General features: G+C 51.3%; 1 protein-coding gene across 2 annotated transcripts in view; it reads right to left on the bottom strand.

Moving 5' to 3' along the window:
* Window positions 1-17,923, bottom strand: part of LOC138451714 (uncharacterized) — a 220,565-nt gene that overhangs the window by 59,029 nt on the left and 143,613 nt on the right. For both annotated transcript variants that reach the window (XM_069604924.1, XM_069604925.1), the window contains one exon: window positions 9,055-9,157. In XM_069604924.1, coding sequence (XP_069461025.1) covers window positions 9,055-9,157 — 103 coding nt within the window. The remainder of the gene's footprint in view (window positions 1-9,054; window positions 9,158-17,923) is intronic.

Below are 17,923 nucleotides of genomic sequence, written 5' to 3'. Positions count from 1 at the left end.
TAACATAATTTCACATATGCTATAAACATTACATAATCATCCAATGAGATGTGTGGACATTGTTCCTTGTGTATGAGTCCTTTATAGGCGTACAGTCCACATTGTGCATGTTCCCGACACACACAGTGCCACAAGTCCGTGTCCATGCATCAGCCAACAGGCGTGAGTGCTAGAAGCATGAATCTATGATACTCTGACGAATTTCACGGGCCTCCTGTGCCTCTCGGACTCCCTGAGGTGCTGCCACATCCCCAGCCTCATCATGACCATCTTCAGGTGCTTGCAGTTCTGCGTCAGGGGGCATGGGCACATTTCTACGTACGCACATGTTGTGTAGCATGACACATGCCATGACTATCTTTGCAACCTTCTCATGACGGTACAGGAGTGCCCCGCCAGACCTGCAGAGGCAGCGGAAACAAGCCTTCAGTAGGCCGAATGCCTGTTCTATGACTACACGGGTACGTGAGTGGGCATGGTTGTAGTCCTCCTCATGCTGGTCCTGTGGGTTCCGGAGTGGTGTAAGGAGCCATCTCTTCAGTGGATACCCGGCATCACCTGTATGTGGACAATAAAGAATGTATGTGGGATGACATTGCTACGTACGCATCCCCCCCCCCCCTTCCTGCCAGGTCATTGCCGCATCACATACCCCACATTATCATGCATGGATTGAGACTCACCGAGTAGCCAGGATCTGTTCCCTGCGTGTCGCTCCATGTAGCGTGGTATTGTAGAGTTCCTCAAGACCATAGAATCATGGGTTGATCCAGGAAATCGGGCACAACAATGTGTAAAGATCCTGTTGGAGTCACACACCATTTGTACATTAAGAGAATGATATTGTTTCCGGTTGCGGTACTGGACCTCCATGGCATGTGGGACAACCAATTCCACATGGGTGCAGTCGATGGCACCAATGCAACCCGGTATGCCGGCAAGTGCATGGAATCCCACTTTTGTGTTTGTAATCTCCAGCTCCGAGCGTGGTAATGAGATGTAGTCGTCTGCGTGCTTCAGGAGGGCATCGAGCACTTGCAATAGTGTCTGTGAGAACAGTGGCTGTGAAATGCCATGCAACTGTCCAACTGTGTGCTGGTAGGTGCCTGTGGCCAGGAAGTGGAGTACAGACACCACCTTCAGTAGGGGTGGGATGGCGGTTGGGCTATCTATCATGCTGACAAGGTCAGCGTGTGTCATGTCCACAATGGAGATTATGGTGTCCCGGTCCAAACGGTAGAGGGTGTGGATCTGCTCAGCAGTGAGGTTGAACGGATGAGCTCAGAGGCGTGGGATTGCGGGCTGCCTGCATGGTGGTAGTGGCTGTGCTGGTGGGCCTTGCTGGCCCTGCCTTGCCCTCCTCCTCCTCCTGCGTCTCCTCTGTGCGGCCGGTTGTTGTAGTAGTTGGTGTTCGTCTTCTTCTTGGAGTTGGAGTACTTACAGTGCTATCAGGTCCCCCAGGCCCAACATCGCTAGTCCTGCTGGTAGCATTTTGGTGTGGGTGTGGTTGTGGGAGGGGGTTGGGTGTGCAATTTATGTGTTTTCAGGCTGTATAGCCTCCACCTGTGGTGATTCATTCCACCTGTGCCAGCTGCAATCCCCTTTGGGCGAGCACTGTACCGAGGTTCACCGACGGGCGGGGCGTCCCATTTGTGAGTGAAGCCAGTTGCCATTTTCACACACTGCCGCACTACATGGATGATTTTGTGATTTCGAGCGGCCACAGATGCCTTTTCGACGTGATGTTGCAAATAAGGAATTCGAAGGACAGCGCTTTCGGTTTTCAGCTAGCGGCGAGGAGACGCCCACAGGTCTGACTGCAAATATAACGTTCAATTGTTTGATGTCCTTGGGACAGGGGCCATGGCGAGAATGCAATGATTGATATGAATAGTATGGGATGCGCAATAGCGTAGTGGACGATAAGGCAGGACGTTCCCAAATACATGTTACTTCACATCACTAGAATTCCGGCCTGGAGCACAGTGGATTTTGCAGACTGCATTACGCACAGACTCAATGGAAATTTCAAATGTTATGTGAGTAAATAATCATGCGTTTTTATACCGGGATGAGGGAATGATGTATGGATGCATGGACAGATGATTTAATTGAGAGTTTGCCATGTACATGGCTTTTTGGAATCTATCCCCTTCCCCTGCGCTATGTGATGCAGAGCTGCCATAGTGGGACCATCGTCTATCTGCCCTTGTTGAACCCTCCCTGTCTCGACGCGCCTTCCAACACTTGTGTCTATGCACGTTACTAATCCCATCTCATGGATTCTGTTTTAACAGACGCATGCACACAAACACTCGTTTGTAATAGTGTTTTCACCTCGATTTATATTGTTATGATTGGCAAGTGATTCATGGGTGGAAATAATCCTTTTGAGTGGGCTAGCATGCATATGGCTGTAGATTTGGTGTGATCCTTGAAGTGAGTATTACTGATGAAGTTCTGATGCCCATACTATTCTTTTTCATTTCATTTGGGTGACAGGTATCTCCTCCCCTTTTGCCGCTGCCATCTGTATGCCACTCCTGCAGATGGCTTTTACTCCCGACACCTGCTGCTTCGAGTTAATCAGTGGAGCACCATTACGATCTTATGGGACGATCGCCAATGGGCCACGTGCCCTTACGCAGTACTAGTGGCTAGGAGCAACATATCTACCTTTCAGCTGGACTAGTGCCTACCTAATGGGACGGCCCTGCGGTTCTAGGCGCTTCCATGTTGCCTTTTTGAACGTGAATGTAGCCCCTGTGTACCATGAAGGAACAGGGCGTCACACAAGGAGTAGCTGGTCATTTATTGCGGATGCAGCCCACAGTAATGTAGATATTTTGGGGTTTATGACCTAATAGCTGTATGGGCTTGGTGAATTTGATGTGCATTAAAATTTTATTCTGATGTTAACCGTGTAGCGTTATTCTTTGCAAGTAATGTAGCATATTCCTATTTGTGGAGCGATGTATTGTGAGTAGATCTGCATTGGGTTCCGGCTTCTGAGTATAGTTGCGTGGTACTGTACTGGCCGCGTTTGCCTACGAAGCCCAGTAAGGTCAGGGATAGGGGCTGCCATTATGACTGTTTTAATGATGTCATGCTTAGGGGCGGGGGATTAGCTTTTGTGTAACAGATGCCGGTCAGCCAGGTGGATTGGTGGAATGACGTGATTATCAGGAAATGGCTGGTCACAGGTGCCTGTGTTTGCGTGCGTTTCTTGGAGGGAGACTGAGGTCATGTCCATTGGAATAGCTTCTGTATTCGTGCCATCTGTGCCCTGCAGCTCCCATTGGCCCCTCTTGAGATGAGCCTGGCTGCTCAGTCACTCTGCCAACTTGTGTGGTACATGCTTATGCTGATGGTTGGTTTGTTTACTGGCATGTGTACAGGGCTGGTGCAGTCTCCCTCAGGATACTGCTTTGAATGTTGCCTTACACTGGTGTCAGGCGATGGGGGCCTGTTGTTGTTTTGTCTCATCTTTCAGTTCATTTTGCTGTACTTGAACCTTCGCATGCCTGTGCTGCATCAGTACGGCAATGGTGACATGCCAAATATGGATGGCCACTCACATGGCACTTGGAGCCCATACATTCATTTGTTCGTTGGCATGCGTGGGTGACTTGTGCATTTCACTGGTTGCATTGTGTAACTTCATTGCACCTACGAGGAGTTGTGCAATGTGGGCAGGGAGTGGTGTACAGGCACTCAGTAGGGCCATTTACGGTTGGTTCACGATGCCGTAATTCTCGCCATGGCGGAATGGTACTTTCCGCCATGCTTGATGGCGTTATGTAAATGTCCGCTAGGGTCAGAATTCGCGTACCGTTGCGCCATGGTGGTAATTACGGTTTTGCATGGCGCGCGTGCGCGTACTTGGTGCAGTTAGCGTTGGCGTTCACTACGGTGTCGCTAATGGCATCGTACTTTACGGTGACGGGTCATAGTCGCACCGAGCGGTATTCGATGGCGGTATTGCATTTCCGCCATCGTTTTTCGATTTCCGCAAGGGTCGTAATGAGGGCCACTGAGTTTATAAAGGAAGGTAAGGTTAGAATTAAATTTAGAACATACTTTACACAGTGTAAAACAATTACAATCTCCCAAAAGGAGGCAGATAACTTTTATCCCAGCAATAATAGTGTCCACAATTATTACCTATGAGGCAACAAGTACTGCCAAAGCCAGTAGGATTAGAAGGGCACATTAAGGGAGCCAGGACAGCCAAAGTAAATGGACAAAGTTAATTGTTCTGATGCACTTCTTCTTAGATAAAGTCTTGACAAAGTTAGTAAGTTCAGAAGAAATCCCAGTAACTCAAGTGAGCTACTTTGTAGAGAGCACAAGCTGTTCAGGCCAGTGCAGGAGAGTTAGTATCAAATCTTAAGTGGAACAAAAGCACTTCGTAAGATGGGAAGCACAATTTATGGCTAAAAGGTGAACACCCCAAACCCCACAGTACCAGTGATTCAAAGAACAATGTTCCAGCTGGATTCCTCCTTGCTACAGCTGCGCAGACCCTTGTTCCTGGACCTTGGTCATGGTGATGAAAGGAAGGATGTATGGCAGGCACATGCAGCAGTACTCGGGGGAGGGACTCCTCGGCTACGGATTTCCTTTGTTTCAGCAGCACTTCAGTGTGTTGGCACCTTTTCCTCGGCATCAATGAAGAATGAACATCTCTGGGTGGAAGAAGCTTGCTCCCTCGTTCCTGGACTCTGGCAAGGAAAACCTAGATCAAGATTTCATGTCTCTGTAGGGTCCACGGGATGCCCACAAAGATTTGGCCGGATTCGGACTTCACAAGATGATGCACTCGTCAATGGTCACAGGACCCCTGGCATTGGGCTTTTGCAGCTCGCTGGGGCACAACAAGTCAGGAGGTGCACCAATTGGAAGCTTCTCTTGGGGCTAGTTGGTCCCACCAGCCCAAGGGACGAAGTCGTCTTGTACGGGTCTTCCCAGTCGATTTGAAAAAAGATCCAGCAGGGCTTCACCGGGCACTTTGCGGTCCATGACGGTGCTGCTGGCGTCTTGTCACGTCTTCTTTGGATGTTCCTCTTTAGTGGGCGACTCTGGCTCTATTCCCAAAGACCTTTCTTTTTTATGCGATTTCTCATTCATTCACAGCCTATGCTGTCAATCACACAGCAGGGTGGCTGCCCTTTCAGGATTGCCAGCCCTAAATCAGGACTGGTTTCACTCAGGCACACCTAGAGACAAAGGACATGGAAGTTTCAGGACCTTCCGTCTATTCCTGTCTTTCCAGACACACTGGAGCCTGGGTGGGCTTCAGGGCTGAAGCCCGCCAAAGGCAAAACACACAAAGGACTCAAACCTACATCAACTAACAGAGTAAAAGCCAAGAAGAAACTAACAAACAAAAAAAGGTGAAAAAAGAAGACAGGGCCCATTTTGAGAAAATGGACACCCATGGGTGCTGTACTGGAGCTGAGGGTTCAGCCTGCGGTACAAAATGCACACTGGTAGGTAATTAAACCACTGCCACCAGCCATTTAAAGTAGGTTAGTGTAACAAAAAATGTTACATGAGAAGTGGTATAAGGAATTACTAGGTAACCCCCCAGCACTCCACATAGGGTGGTGTGTGCTGGTCCCACAAAGAGAAAAGTAAGACAGGGTTCATAATACTATTCTTGGGAACGTTAGTTCACCCACAAAAATATATTTAAACATATGGTGGTACTACACCTAAGGTGCTGTGTGTCACTATACAAAAAGCAAATACCTATGGAGGTTGTCAGACTCCATAAAACAGAAAACAAAAAATCGTAGTCAGGAAAAACACAATTGAGAGAGAAAAAAAGGTCCCACTCACAGGTGGAAAAAGTCACAAGCCCAAAGTCAGGCAAAAGACCTGGGGGTCTCTAAGGTTGAAGGGAATTAGCACAGAAATGAAAAATTCTCCCCAACAACCTCCCCACCACAACTCGGGATCCGGCGCAAATTGCACTGGACTGAGTTGCGGTAACGCTAATAGCTTTGGGTGGTATCACGGCGCAATTACTGCCAGGATACGGCCCACCTTGTGATAGAGCCATTGTGCCTAAATTCAAAATGGTGCCATGATCTTTGTGCACCCCATATGATTCTCATGCTCTATAAATTATAACCTGTGGCCGCATACTGTGCCCGTTGTCAATGTTAATAGGAAGTAGACTATATTTAAAGCCAACAACTCACCATCTAATCTCACTACCCAATTAGATATAGCACATAAAGAGCTTATATTGATACTAATAGATAATGATCTACTGGAGGAATAAATCGGTTATTAATAATTCTTAAGTTAAGTGACAACATATTTCACCTAGCTTTCCAAATAATGGTTAATTGATAGTTGAATATGTTTTTCTTATCTCAACAACGTTACCGGCACCTTTTCCAGACCGGCTCACTCTGTGTCTGCAGATGGGGGCTGTGAATTACGAGCAGGCCTGACCTGCCGGTAGTTCAGGCCCCTACTGGCAGATAATTCACTGAAGCATCGGCACCGTTAAAAACGGTGCTGGTGCTTCAGTGGTTCCCATCCCATGGAGTGCTATGCGACTCCATGGAAATTGGAGCTTACCGTTCTGCCGCTTGCCCATAATATCCCAGTAATACTGGGATATCGGGCAGCGGAAATGGTAAACCAATGTTGCTGGTAAGCCGCTGGTGGTACCGGAGGCTTAGCGGCAACCTCGTAATAGGACCATTAACTCTCAAAACATTGCTTTAAAAAAAAATACTGGCAGGCACTTTGAGCACAATGTTTAAGGGTAAGACTTGATAAAGCTAACTCAAAGATCGTGGAAGATGTGTTTTGGGTGGGAAGAGGCAGGAAGTGGGTGGGAATGGCCATATGGATTAGCAAGGCCATGGGCTGTAAGACGAATTGCGGAATTCCGTCACTTCTCCGCAGGGGGAAGCCTTTCCCTGTAGGAGTAGGGAGATGAGCCCCCTTAGCAAAACCTTCCCTAGGGGAAGAGAGGACAAGCACTTCCGTTCTTGGAAAGAACTTCCTAAACCACATCCCACTAATCCTCCTTCCACAACATCTTGTGAAGAATGGGAGATAGAACCCCTCAGCATTTTTTATTGTCATCCAAATACTAGAATGGTATCTGTGAAGGAAAACTTGAGTCATACCGAGAAGAATAAAACCAATGTAGGTATAATGACCATGAATCAAACAGCAAAGAAGGATTTCAACGCTGCGCTGGGGAAGAGGAGGCGGAGACCTATACATAGATGTCCCGTGAACTTCAAACTGGCTTGCAATGGTACAAAGAAGGAAGATTGGACGTGCAGCGTCCAATGTGGATTGGAAGCCCAGGTATAGCAGTCGACGCTTGGCATCGAAGAGGAGAAGAAAAGCAGAGCACTGGGAGGGACACTAGGAGCCCCTACCTTGAGCAAGGAATAAGTGGTGGCGTGACCATGAACAAACCGTGGTGGGCTAGTCGGTCCATTACCTACGCTAACATCACTGTCACTGAGAAAGAGCAAAGCAAACAGAAGGACGAAACAGGAGAGAACCCACACAGGAAACTACAGAGAGACCAAACGGCGAAGCTGACTATTGACCAAGAGGGTACCCCAAGATTCTACCACCCAGTGACGTTCTCCCTGAAGACCTTAGATAACGGGGAAAGCTGGAGACATGTGAGGGGGATGGAAAATAATGATTGGAACATTCATACTCATCCCTGTCCATATAAGACATCAGGAGTTTGTGAGAAGAAAGGCATTACTGGGATGGTCATACTCGTCCCAGTCAAGAAATAGTACTGAGAGTGTGTCAAGAAAGAAAGGATCATTGCTAGAATGCTCCTACTCGTCCCAGTCAAGATAAGGTGTCACAAATATGTGAAGAGAACAAGAATCATTACTAGGGCATTCATACTCATCCCAGTCAAGATAAAATATTAGGAAGAGATGGAGAGAGTGAGAATCATCATTTAAACACTCATATTTGTCACAGTCAAGACAGTGCACCAGAAGTAGTAAAGAGAGTGAGAATCATTACTGGAACATTCATATTCAGTCAAATCATGGAAAAGGGTGGACATTGAATAAAAGTAAACCTTTAAGTCTGAATGAAGAGAAAAGAGTAAAAAACCAGGGAATAAGACAAGCAGAATCTAGAGAGAAGGAGTTAGTCAAAGTGAAAGGAAACTTGAAACTTTTAAAGATCCAGTGTTAGAACTCTGGAACTTGATAAAAGTAGTTAAAGATCAGTACTGTACTGAACGTGGTGAAGAAGCAGCTCACAGGAGAAGGGGGTCATGGATCTGTGCTTTATGTTGTTCTAATAGTGGTAGGGTCAGAGTAGGGGAATTTTTGACAGTGGATTTGGACTATCACTGATGATGGACGAGCACCTTAGCTAGTTTGGTTAGTTTGGTTAGGCAGGGAACATCTTTAGTAGAGGGAAATCTAGGAGTTTTTGCATTTGTATTTAATAAATCCATACAAAAATGGCAGATCAGAGTCCATGTCCATCTTCTGACTCACTGCAGTCAATGGGTGGGTAAATAACCAAACAGCACCTACAAACTTTGTTTCCCTCCACAAATGCCAATACTCCCTAGCTGTATTCTAATGCAATAGTTTTGGCTTCTAGGTGGCACTTTAGCACCAACTATTAGCCAAAATTAAAATACAATCACCAATAAAGTTCTTGCTGTGACTAAAGGACAGCAGTAGAGTAGAAGTAGAAGCAACCGGTTGCAACCAAGCACTCACTGAATGGTCACCTTTCAGTATACCACAAACGAGAAACCTATATAGTCGGGGTTTAGTTGCACATCACTAAAGCAGATGTGTTCTTTAGATATTGGCTATTGACTACTCCACATATCTGGAGTTTTTGCACTACAAATTGTTACAAAAGCGATAAGCCAAAGAATCAAAGTTAAATTGAACTATACAAGTAAACAAAGTATGACCACGCTAGCGAGCAATGGAAGAAATCAGACCAGGGTACAAGATCTGAAAACAGCAATCATTTACCAAACCAACTGTGTTTAATTCTGGCACTTACCTGGCTATGTTCTTGCGGTATTTAATGGTCATAAAAATAATAGCAATAACAATCACTAACACTATGAAGATACAAATTCCATAATGATTTGCTCCATCACTCTCTGTAAGAAAAAAAAAATAAGGAATGAGTATGATGGGAAACAATAGCCTCTTCCTTCTATGTTTTATTATGTTCCAGTTTACATAAATCTTTCACAAAGGAAAAGAAGATGGAACAAAGTAAAAAAAAAGGGAAAGGCAGAAAGATTAACATGAATCACATATCATACAAATAACATACATCTAAATAATTTCTAAAATGTCATAAATAATGTGTAGCAGAAATAGACAGTGAAATGTGACTCCCACTTAAAACATGACTCGATAAATGGTTTATCAATATTTTTTGATGTTGGTTAGGACAATTCACGAATAAATGTTCCCGAGTGTCTACCTGTAAATTACCTTTACAGAATCTATAAGTGTTAAGCCTGTTTGGATTATTAAATCAAATACCCATAATTTCACAGGTGGGGTGCAAAATTAGTATCAATCTGAGGAAATTCACCCTCCATCTCCTACTTGCCGATTTCCTTAAATACAATGCATTGCCACCCAAACCTCTTTTCGTTATGCAGGAACATCTAAACAGATTGTAGTTCATTGTTTGATACCTAGTTTTCACCCAGTCCATTAACTTCTATTTTACTCTGAGGAAGTTTTCTAATAGATTGTGTACAGAGATATCTAAAAAGTTGTATTATTTTTTGCATCTTTGAACTCTATTTAAGACCAAGGATAAATTAATCTTCAATATTTCGTGCAAGTTTTTCAAACAATGAACTCGGAGGAGGCGTCACAATTTGTATATAAAGTAATAAAGAATTCCAATCAATATGAGCCTGCAAAGAATTAAGACCAAATCGTAGCGAATTGTAGCAGTTGGAACAGACTTGAAAGATTTAGGGGGTAATTCATAGAATTTAGCGCACAAGTGGCGCACGCGGCTGGCGCACAGTGTGCGCGTGCGAATCCCTGCGCCAGCCACGTGCGCTAAAATCCATTTCTGCGCACAGCGTATTCATGGATTCCAGCTACCAAAACCAGCCGTGGCGCACGACCCTGCAGCAGGACCAGTTACGCCCCCAAGAACGCCTCTCGCGCAGGGAAAAGCCATCAAAATCCCCAATCCAGCGAAAAGGGCTGCGCCAACCCTGTACCAGCAAGGCAAGCGGGCTACGTGTATCACTGGGGTGCGCGGGAAGTACCTCACGTCATTTCAGCTGGGTACGTGTATTTCAGGGGTGCGCGGGAAGGTCCACACGCGAATGTCCTGGGTATGTGTATTTCGGGGTGCGCGGGAATTTTCACACGCGATATCAGCAGGGTACGTGTATTCCAGGGGTGCGCTGGAAGTTCCACACGCGAATGTCCTGGCTACGTGTATCTTGGGGTGCGCGGGAAGTTTCACACGCGATATCAGCAGGGTACGTGTATATCAGGGGTGCGCGGGAAGTTCCACATGCGAATGTCCTGGGTATGTGTATTTCGGGGTGCGCGGGAAGTTTCACACGCGATATCAGCAGGGTACGTGTATATCAGGGGTGCGCGGGAAATTCCACACGCGAATGTCCTGGGTACGTGTATTTCGGGGTGCGCGGGAAGTTTCACACACAATATCAGCAGGGTACGTGTATTCCAGGGGTGCGCGGGAAGTTCCACACGCGAATGTCCTGGCTACGTGTATCTTGGGGTGCGCGGAAAGTTTCACATGCGATATCAGCAGGGTACGTGTATAACTGGGGTGCGCTGGAAGTTCCACACGCGAATGTCCTGGCTACGTGTATCTTGGGGTGTGCGGGAAGTTTCACACGCGATATCAGCAGGGTACGTGTATTCCAGGGGTGCGCTGGAAGTTCCACACGCAAATGTCCTGGCTACGTGTATCTTGGGGTGCGCGGGGGGTTTCACACACGATATCATCAGGGTGCGCTGGAAGTTCCACACGCGAATGTCCTGGCTATGTGTATCTTGGGGTGCGCGGGAGGTTTCACACGCGATATCATCAGGGTACGTGTATTTCAGGGGTGCGCTGGAAGTTCCACACGCGAATGTCCTGGGTACGTGTATCTTGGGGTGCGCGGGAAGTTTCACATGCGACATCAGCAGGGTACGTGTATTTCAGGGGTGCGCTGGAAGTTCCACATGCAAATGTCCTGGGTATGTGTATCCTGGGGTGCGCGGGAAGTTTCACACGCGACATCAGCAGGGTACGTGTATTTCAGGGGTTCCGTGGAGTACTACACGTGAATTGGCCGTGTGGGTCCTCCCAGGTGTTCGCTCCACAACCTCCACGGCCCCTGCAGGCAGCCCACACCACAGGGGACTAGCCTGCACCCCCACTCGTTCCCCTACACCCCCACCCCCCAGCACTGTGGGGCACCTGCCAGCAGGCCCCCACTCATGTCCAACTCATGTCTCCCATCACCCCTACCCCCCAGCACTGTGGTGCACCCTCCACCAGTCCCCAACTCATGTTCCCCTGCACCTCCACCCCCCAGCACTGTGGTGCACCCCCCACCAGTCCCCAACTCATGTTCCCCTGCACCCCCACCCCCCAGCACTGTGGTGCACCCTCCACCAGTCCCCGACTCATGTTCCCCTGCACCCCCACCCCCCAGCACTGTGGTGCACCCTCCACCAGTCCCCAACCCATGTTCCCCTGAACCCCTACCCCCCAGCACTGTGGTGCACCCTCCACCAGGCCCCAACTCATGTTCCCCTGCACCCCCAGCCCTGTGGGGCACCCTCCACCAGGCCCCAACTCATGTTCCCCTGCACCCCCACCCCCCAGCACTGTGGGGCACTCATGTCCAACTCATGTCTCCCATCACCCCCACCCCCCAGCACTGTGGTGCACCCTCCACCAGGCCCCAACTCATGTCCCCCTGCACCCCCACCCCCCAGCACTGTGGTGCACCCTCCACCAGTCCCCAACTCATGTCCCCCTGCACCCCCACCCCCCAGCACTGTGGTGCACCCTCCACCAGTCCCCAACTCATGTTTCCCTGCACCCCTACCCCCCAGCACTGTGGTGCACCCTCCACCAGTCCCCAACTCATGTTCCCCTGCACCCCCACCCCCCAGCACTGTGGTGCACCCTCCACCAGTCCCCAACTCATGTTCCCCTGCACCCCCACCCCCCAGCACTGTGGGGCACCTGCCAGCAGGCCCCCACTCATGTCCAACTCATGTCTCCCATCACCCCCACCCCCCAGCACTGTGGTGCACCCTCCACCAGTCCCCAACTCATGTTCCCCTGCACCCCCACCCCGCAGCACTGTGGTGCACCCTCCACCAGGCCCCAACTCATGTTCCCCTGCACCCCCACCCCCCAGCACTGTGGTGCACCCTCCACCAGTCCCCGACTCATGTTCCCCTGCACCCCGACCCCCCAGCACTTGGGGCACCCTCCACCAGTCCCCAACTCATGTTCCCCTGCACCCCCACCCCCCAGCACTGTGGTGCACCCTCCACCAGGCCCCAACTCATGTTCCCCTGCACCCCCACCCCCCAGCACTGTGGTGCACCCTCCACCAGTCCCCAACTCATGTCCCCCTGCACCCCCACCCCGCAGCACTGTGGGGCACCCTCCACCAGGCCCCAACTCATGTTCCCCTGCACCCCCACCCCCCAGCACTGTGGGGCACCCTCCACCAGGCCCCAACTCATGTTCCCCTGCACCCCCACCCCCCAGCACTGTGGGGCACCTGCCAGCAGGCCCCCACTCATGTTCCCCTGCACCCCCACCCCCCAGCACTGTGGGGCACCCTCCACCAGGCCCCAACTCATGTTCCCCTGCACCCCCACCCCCCAGCATGTGGAGCACCCTCCACCAGGCCCCAACTCATGTTCCCCTGCACCCCCACCCCCCAGCACTGTGGTGCACCCTCCACCAGTCCCCAACTCATGTCCCGCTGCACCCCCGCCCCCCAGCACTGTGGTGCACCCTCCACCAGGCCCCAACTCATGTTCCCCAGCCAACATGTCATCACAATCTAGATCCCTGGTCCCTATGGTCAGCCTCCAAATGCAAAACACCCACCCGAGTATTGCATCCACCCACTTAGAAATGGCAATAACATGATAGAACACCAATTGCAAGTTTGGAAACGAACACATGTCCCTCACATACACCCAATGGGTGTCAGTGAATCTCAAAACCCATATCATGATATGCATGAAACCAATGAGATGATACTACACATTGAAGTTTGATCAAAAAATATGTATTAAAGGAAACATAAATTGAATCAAAAATAAACAAACAGAAATGGGAATGTAAAAAAGTAAAAAGAAGCATGTCCGTTAAAAAATGCAAATCCAAAAATCATAATCCAAAGGAATGGTGTCCAAAGTCACAGTCCACAAAAGAAAATCCAATGGAAAATTATAATTGAAAGCCATTGCTCCATGGGTAAATTGTGAAATAAAAAGAAAATCCAACAGTCAACTATGTACAGATGAACAAGCCAGGGTCCATGATCCCAACAAAAGAAATGAAACCTATCTAACAACACAACCTAATAAAAAAAACTATATACAAAAATGTGGCCCATTGTCCAAAAGGTCCAAAAAAAATGCAAAAACAAAGGAAACCTAACACTAACTACAGAACTATGTACAAGGGCAGCGGGGTAGTCCGACGGCTCACTTTTGGATGTTCCGGGCCAGGGCATCATCGAACTCCTGCTCAATGTCCCGGAGGCGGTCCTCCTCCATGGCCCCGAGGGTCCGCAGGGCCGTCGACGTGTCCACCCCAACCCCCTGCGGATTGCCTCGAGGCACTCGGCCCGCCTCAGGGCCCTCCGCATGGAGTTATCCGCCCTGACCATCGTGAGCCGTGCCTCTTCCGCCCGCTGCCGCTCCGCATCTGTGGCGTGGCCCAACCGCTGCCACATGGAAGACACTTTCTGTCTGGGTCCTCCTGCCCTCCGGCCGATGCCTGCCCCTCTGATGTCGAAGGCCCCGAGCCTTCATGGCTCCCACCACGTTGCTGCTGCTGCTGTGCCTCTGCCCGTGCACTGCCTCCTGCTGCCTGCACATCCTCCGCTGGCTGGGGTGCAGTCGTTGATGTGGCCACCCCTGCTGGACGTCCGACTCCCGACTGTGGCAGGGATGCCTCCTCCACCAGCCTGGCCGCACCGTCAGAGGCAGCTCCACAGGGCACCCAGGTGACTGATGGGTGGGAAGATGGCACGGACGACGACTGGAGCATAGGGGGTTCAGTTGAGGAGGGGGTTGCAGCAAGCCCCATCAAACGGAGGAATCTGGCCTGAGTGACCTGTCCCAGTAGGCCGACGCGGTTAACGAGCCATTCGAGATGACGTGCAGTCTCCTCATGAAAAGACTGCAGGTCACCTCGCATGGCCCGTTGACGCAACGCCACACCAGTCAGGACAGGCTCAACCCGGACCCGGATAGCCACGTCCGCAGGCAGAGGAAGGCCAGTTGTCGTGAGCTCATCCCCTGCCTGAAAACGGGTCTGGACGTAGGCATCCCTGCTGGTGCAAGATGATGCAGGGACAGGATCAGGGACAGGATTGCACACAGGCACCTCCGCGACGGCCTGTGCTGCCTCCTGTCCCTGGTCCTGCACTGCACCACTAGCACCAGTGTAACTCGTCTCTGTTGCTTGCACGGCCTCCTCCTCCACCAAACCCCCCACCAACCTGGATGACTCCGTGCCATCTTCCCCCGTTGGGCCCTGTGGGGTCCCAGCTGCTCCTTCTGCTCCCGAGGAGTCCAACTCCAACCTCTGCCTCTTGGACCACCCCCCGGCAGCTGCGGCCTGGGACACGGCACCGGACTCCTCACTCCCCGACGCGATCACAACATGGGAGGGGAGCCGGGCCTTGCATCTCCGGCTGGCGGTGGGATCCCCGCCGCTGTGCTCCACAGCACCTTCTCCGCCCTCTTCATCAGTTGACGCTGCAGACAGGGAGAAATAAAACACATGCATCACGGCACTGTACAATGGACACATACACACATGACAGTTGTACATGAGTGGCATTGGCAAACCTCAGACATGCCATCACAATCCCCAACACACATGTCATTTCAACTCGCACACATGAGCCATACCACAGCCATATTGCAACTGCCAGCACCATCCATACACATACAACAGCATGAGCAGGCAAAGCGGAGCCAGACATCACATGCAACACAGGAAGTACACTACACATGTACACACACCACCACACTTGCATGCATGTCTACACCTCTGCCAAGTGTCGCAGTGTTCAGATGGGCATCCATGTCACATCTGCCAATCAGGCTTCCACATCCCGCTGTCACATGCATCCATGTTGCATCACTGTTGCACCCTTGTCAAATACACATAAATGCACATGTACACAGTGCTGATACATGCAGCTGAAAACAACATACATGCGTGACATCACGAACATGTCTACTTACATACACATTCATCCAAACATGTGTGCCCACACAACTGCATTTGGCATGCAAGCCTACACACACAAGCACCATCCATGTCTCACACTTTACAGCCCTCGCATGTGTTAGCCTCACGGCCCTGTACACCCCCACCCATACTCGACCCCATACAAACAGATGTGCAACCTGCACACTACTGAAACATCACCACATGCACAGCTCACAATCAGGATGCATGTACACTTACCGCTCGACTCCAGACGGGTCTGCCTCTCAAGGACCTGGACGTGGAGCGCTGGGGATATGTGTTCCAGGACCCTCATCTGATCTTCCGACAAGTGGCCCCGGCGCCCCTTAGCATCCGCTGCCTTCAAGAGGCGCCGGACCTTGGTCAGGGTCCTGGACCTGAAGTCCTCCCGGCGCTTCTTGACATGTTGGAAGTCGCGGACTGACACCCCTTCCGCGTTGATGGCAGTCACAATGTCCGTCCAGATCCGAGTCCGTCCTTCCTTGACGGCACGGGAACTTCCGAAGAGGGCATCATACTGCCCCAGGACTTGCTCCACCAGGACACCAACTTCCCTGGCACTGAAGCTGGTGCCCCTCTGCCTCTCTGGCAGGGGTTGACAGTGGTGCCAGATGTTGCAGTGCCCGACATGACAACCCCAGAGGCAGGAGTGGGTGGGCAACTGGGTCCTGGGGCTGGGCTGTGGAGCGATGGAATCCCAGTCGGGAGTCTTCGGTTCCAGCAGGGGTGGTCACAGCAACAGCACCCCTGGCTGATGTGCAGGCAGCAAATGGCAGGGCATGTGGACAGCAGGCAGTCAGGCAGCAGCAGATGGCAGGTGGGAGCGTGCTCGGGGCTCTGGGGGGCAGTAATTCGGCCATCTGGGCAGGAGCGTGGTCTTCCATGTGCTTACGCATGGCCAGCTTGATACGGAGTGATTTGGCACGTGAAAATTCTGCACGTCAGCGTGTAATTGGAGGAAAGGCCCTTAGCGCGTAAGCGCGTCTGCACGCATACGCAATTTCATTGGACAGAAGACCCCTCAAGCGCAAGCGCCCCTGTGACGTGACGCACGCAGGCGTGCATGGGCATTTCAGCATGCGTGAAAAACTGCACGTCCGCGTGTAATCCGAGGAAAGGGCCCATGCGCGTAAGTGACGTGACGCGCGTTTCCCTCAGCACGGGTTAAAGGTGAGCAGGCCCAGCAGTTCGCTGTATGTGCCTTTCGTGGAGACCGACGTGTGTTGCTGCTTCCTGTTGTTTCGCGCGCCATCACAACTTCACAGCTATCAAGGACGTATCTCTTCTTTTGGCAGGGGTATTGGCTACGCGTGTTTTTCTGCATCGCGCTAGTCAGACGGTGAGTCGCACATGCTCTTTTTCCCACTGCGGGTGCCCCTGTGTATCGCACCCATTTTCGATGTCATAGTAGCCTGCGTGTCCCACGCGTACGCGTTATTCGTGTTACTGGGTGCCACAGCGTACTGCGGGAGGTTGAATCTATGCACGTAGGCTGCAGGGTTGCGTGCATGGTTTTACTGCAGTTTTGGGGTGCCTGAGCGTTGCGTGACCCGTCACTACATCACCGGGGTCACATACAGCCTTGCAGGTGCAGTGGGGCTGTTAACATCTTGCTTCCCACCCCCTTCACCCCAATTGCCCAGGTCAATTGTGGTGTACACCTCCCATTGGCACCACTCCATCTGTGCCGGCACTACTACATCTGTGCCATGGTTGGGAGGCCACCAAAGGTGAGGGGCGCCTCAGCTGGGCGTCCTCCTCGTGGCGGGCGTGGTCGGGGACGTGGCCGTGGTGACCAGGGAGTAGGGGGACTCCAGGGCGGCCACAGAGGGGGAAGAGGCAGGGGTGCGCCACTTGAGCACAATGTTGTGCCATGTGTCGGTGCAGTCATGCCACCACCCCCTGTGGTTCCGGGGGATGCAGCTTCTGCATCTGGCACTGGCGCCCGTGTGACCCGGCAGTCTGTTCCATCGACTGCCACGGGCCCAAGGGTAGTGGTAGCTGCAGGTGCAGCTGTGGACACCGCCACCCAGGCTCAGGGTCTGCCAGCGCAGGCTGCATTGGCACTTGAGGAGCCCTTGGTAGATCTCCAACAGGCCAGGAGGGAAACCATAGGGGCAGGCCGGCTGCTCAGACCAAGAGACGTGTCCCTGGGGCAGTCATGTCATCTGCTGCCCCGAACAGTCGGGTGTTGGCAAGTGCAGGGGCAGATGCACCCAACAACACCCCGGTTGTGAGTCTGCCAACCAGGACTGTTGCGGTCAATGACCCTGCCACAGCTGATGTTGCTGCGCAGGATCCATTAGAGGGCACCCAGCTGCCACTGACAAAAGTCAGGCCTTTGGTCGTCCCTCCACCTGCCACTCCCTTGGCTCAATCCACCAAACCCACTGGC

Source organism: Ambystoma mexicanum, chromosome 1p, assembly GCF_040938575.1.
Source record: "Ambystoma mexicanum isolate Mex_15411 chromosome 1p, UKY_AmexF1_1, whole genome shotgun sequence".
NCBI lineage: Eukaryota > Metazoa > Chordata > Amphibia > Caudata > Ambystomatidae > Ambystoma > Ambystoma mexicanum.
The sequence above is the reverse complement of the archived record's forward strand: the minus strand, read 5'-3'. Positions and strand labels throughout refer to the sequence as shown.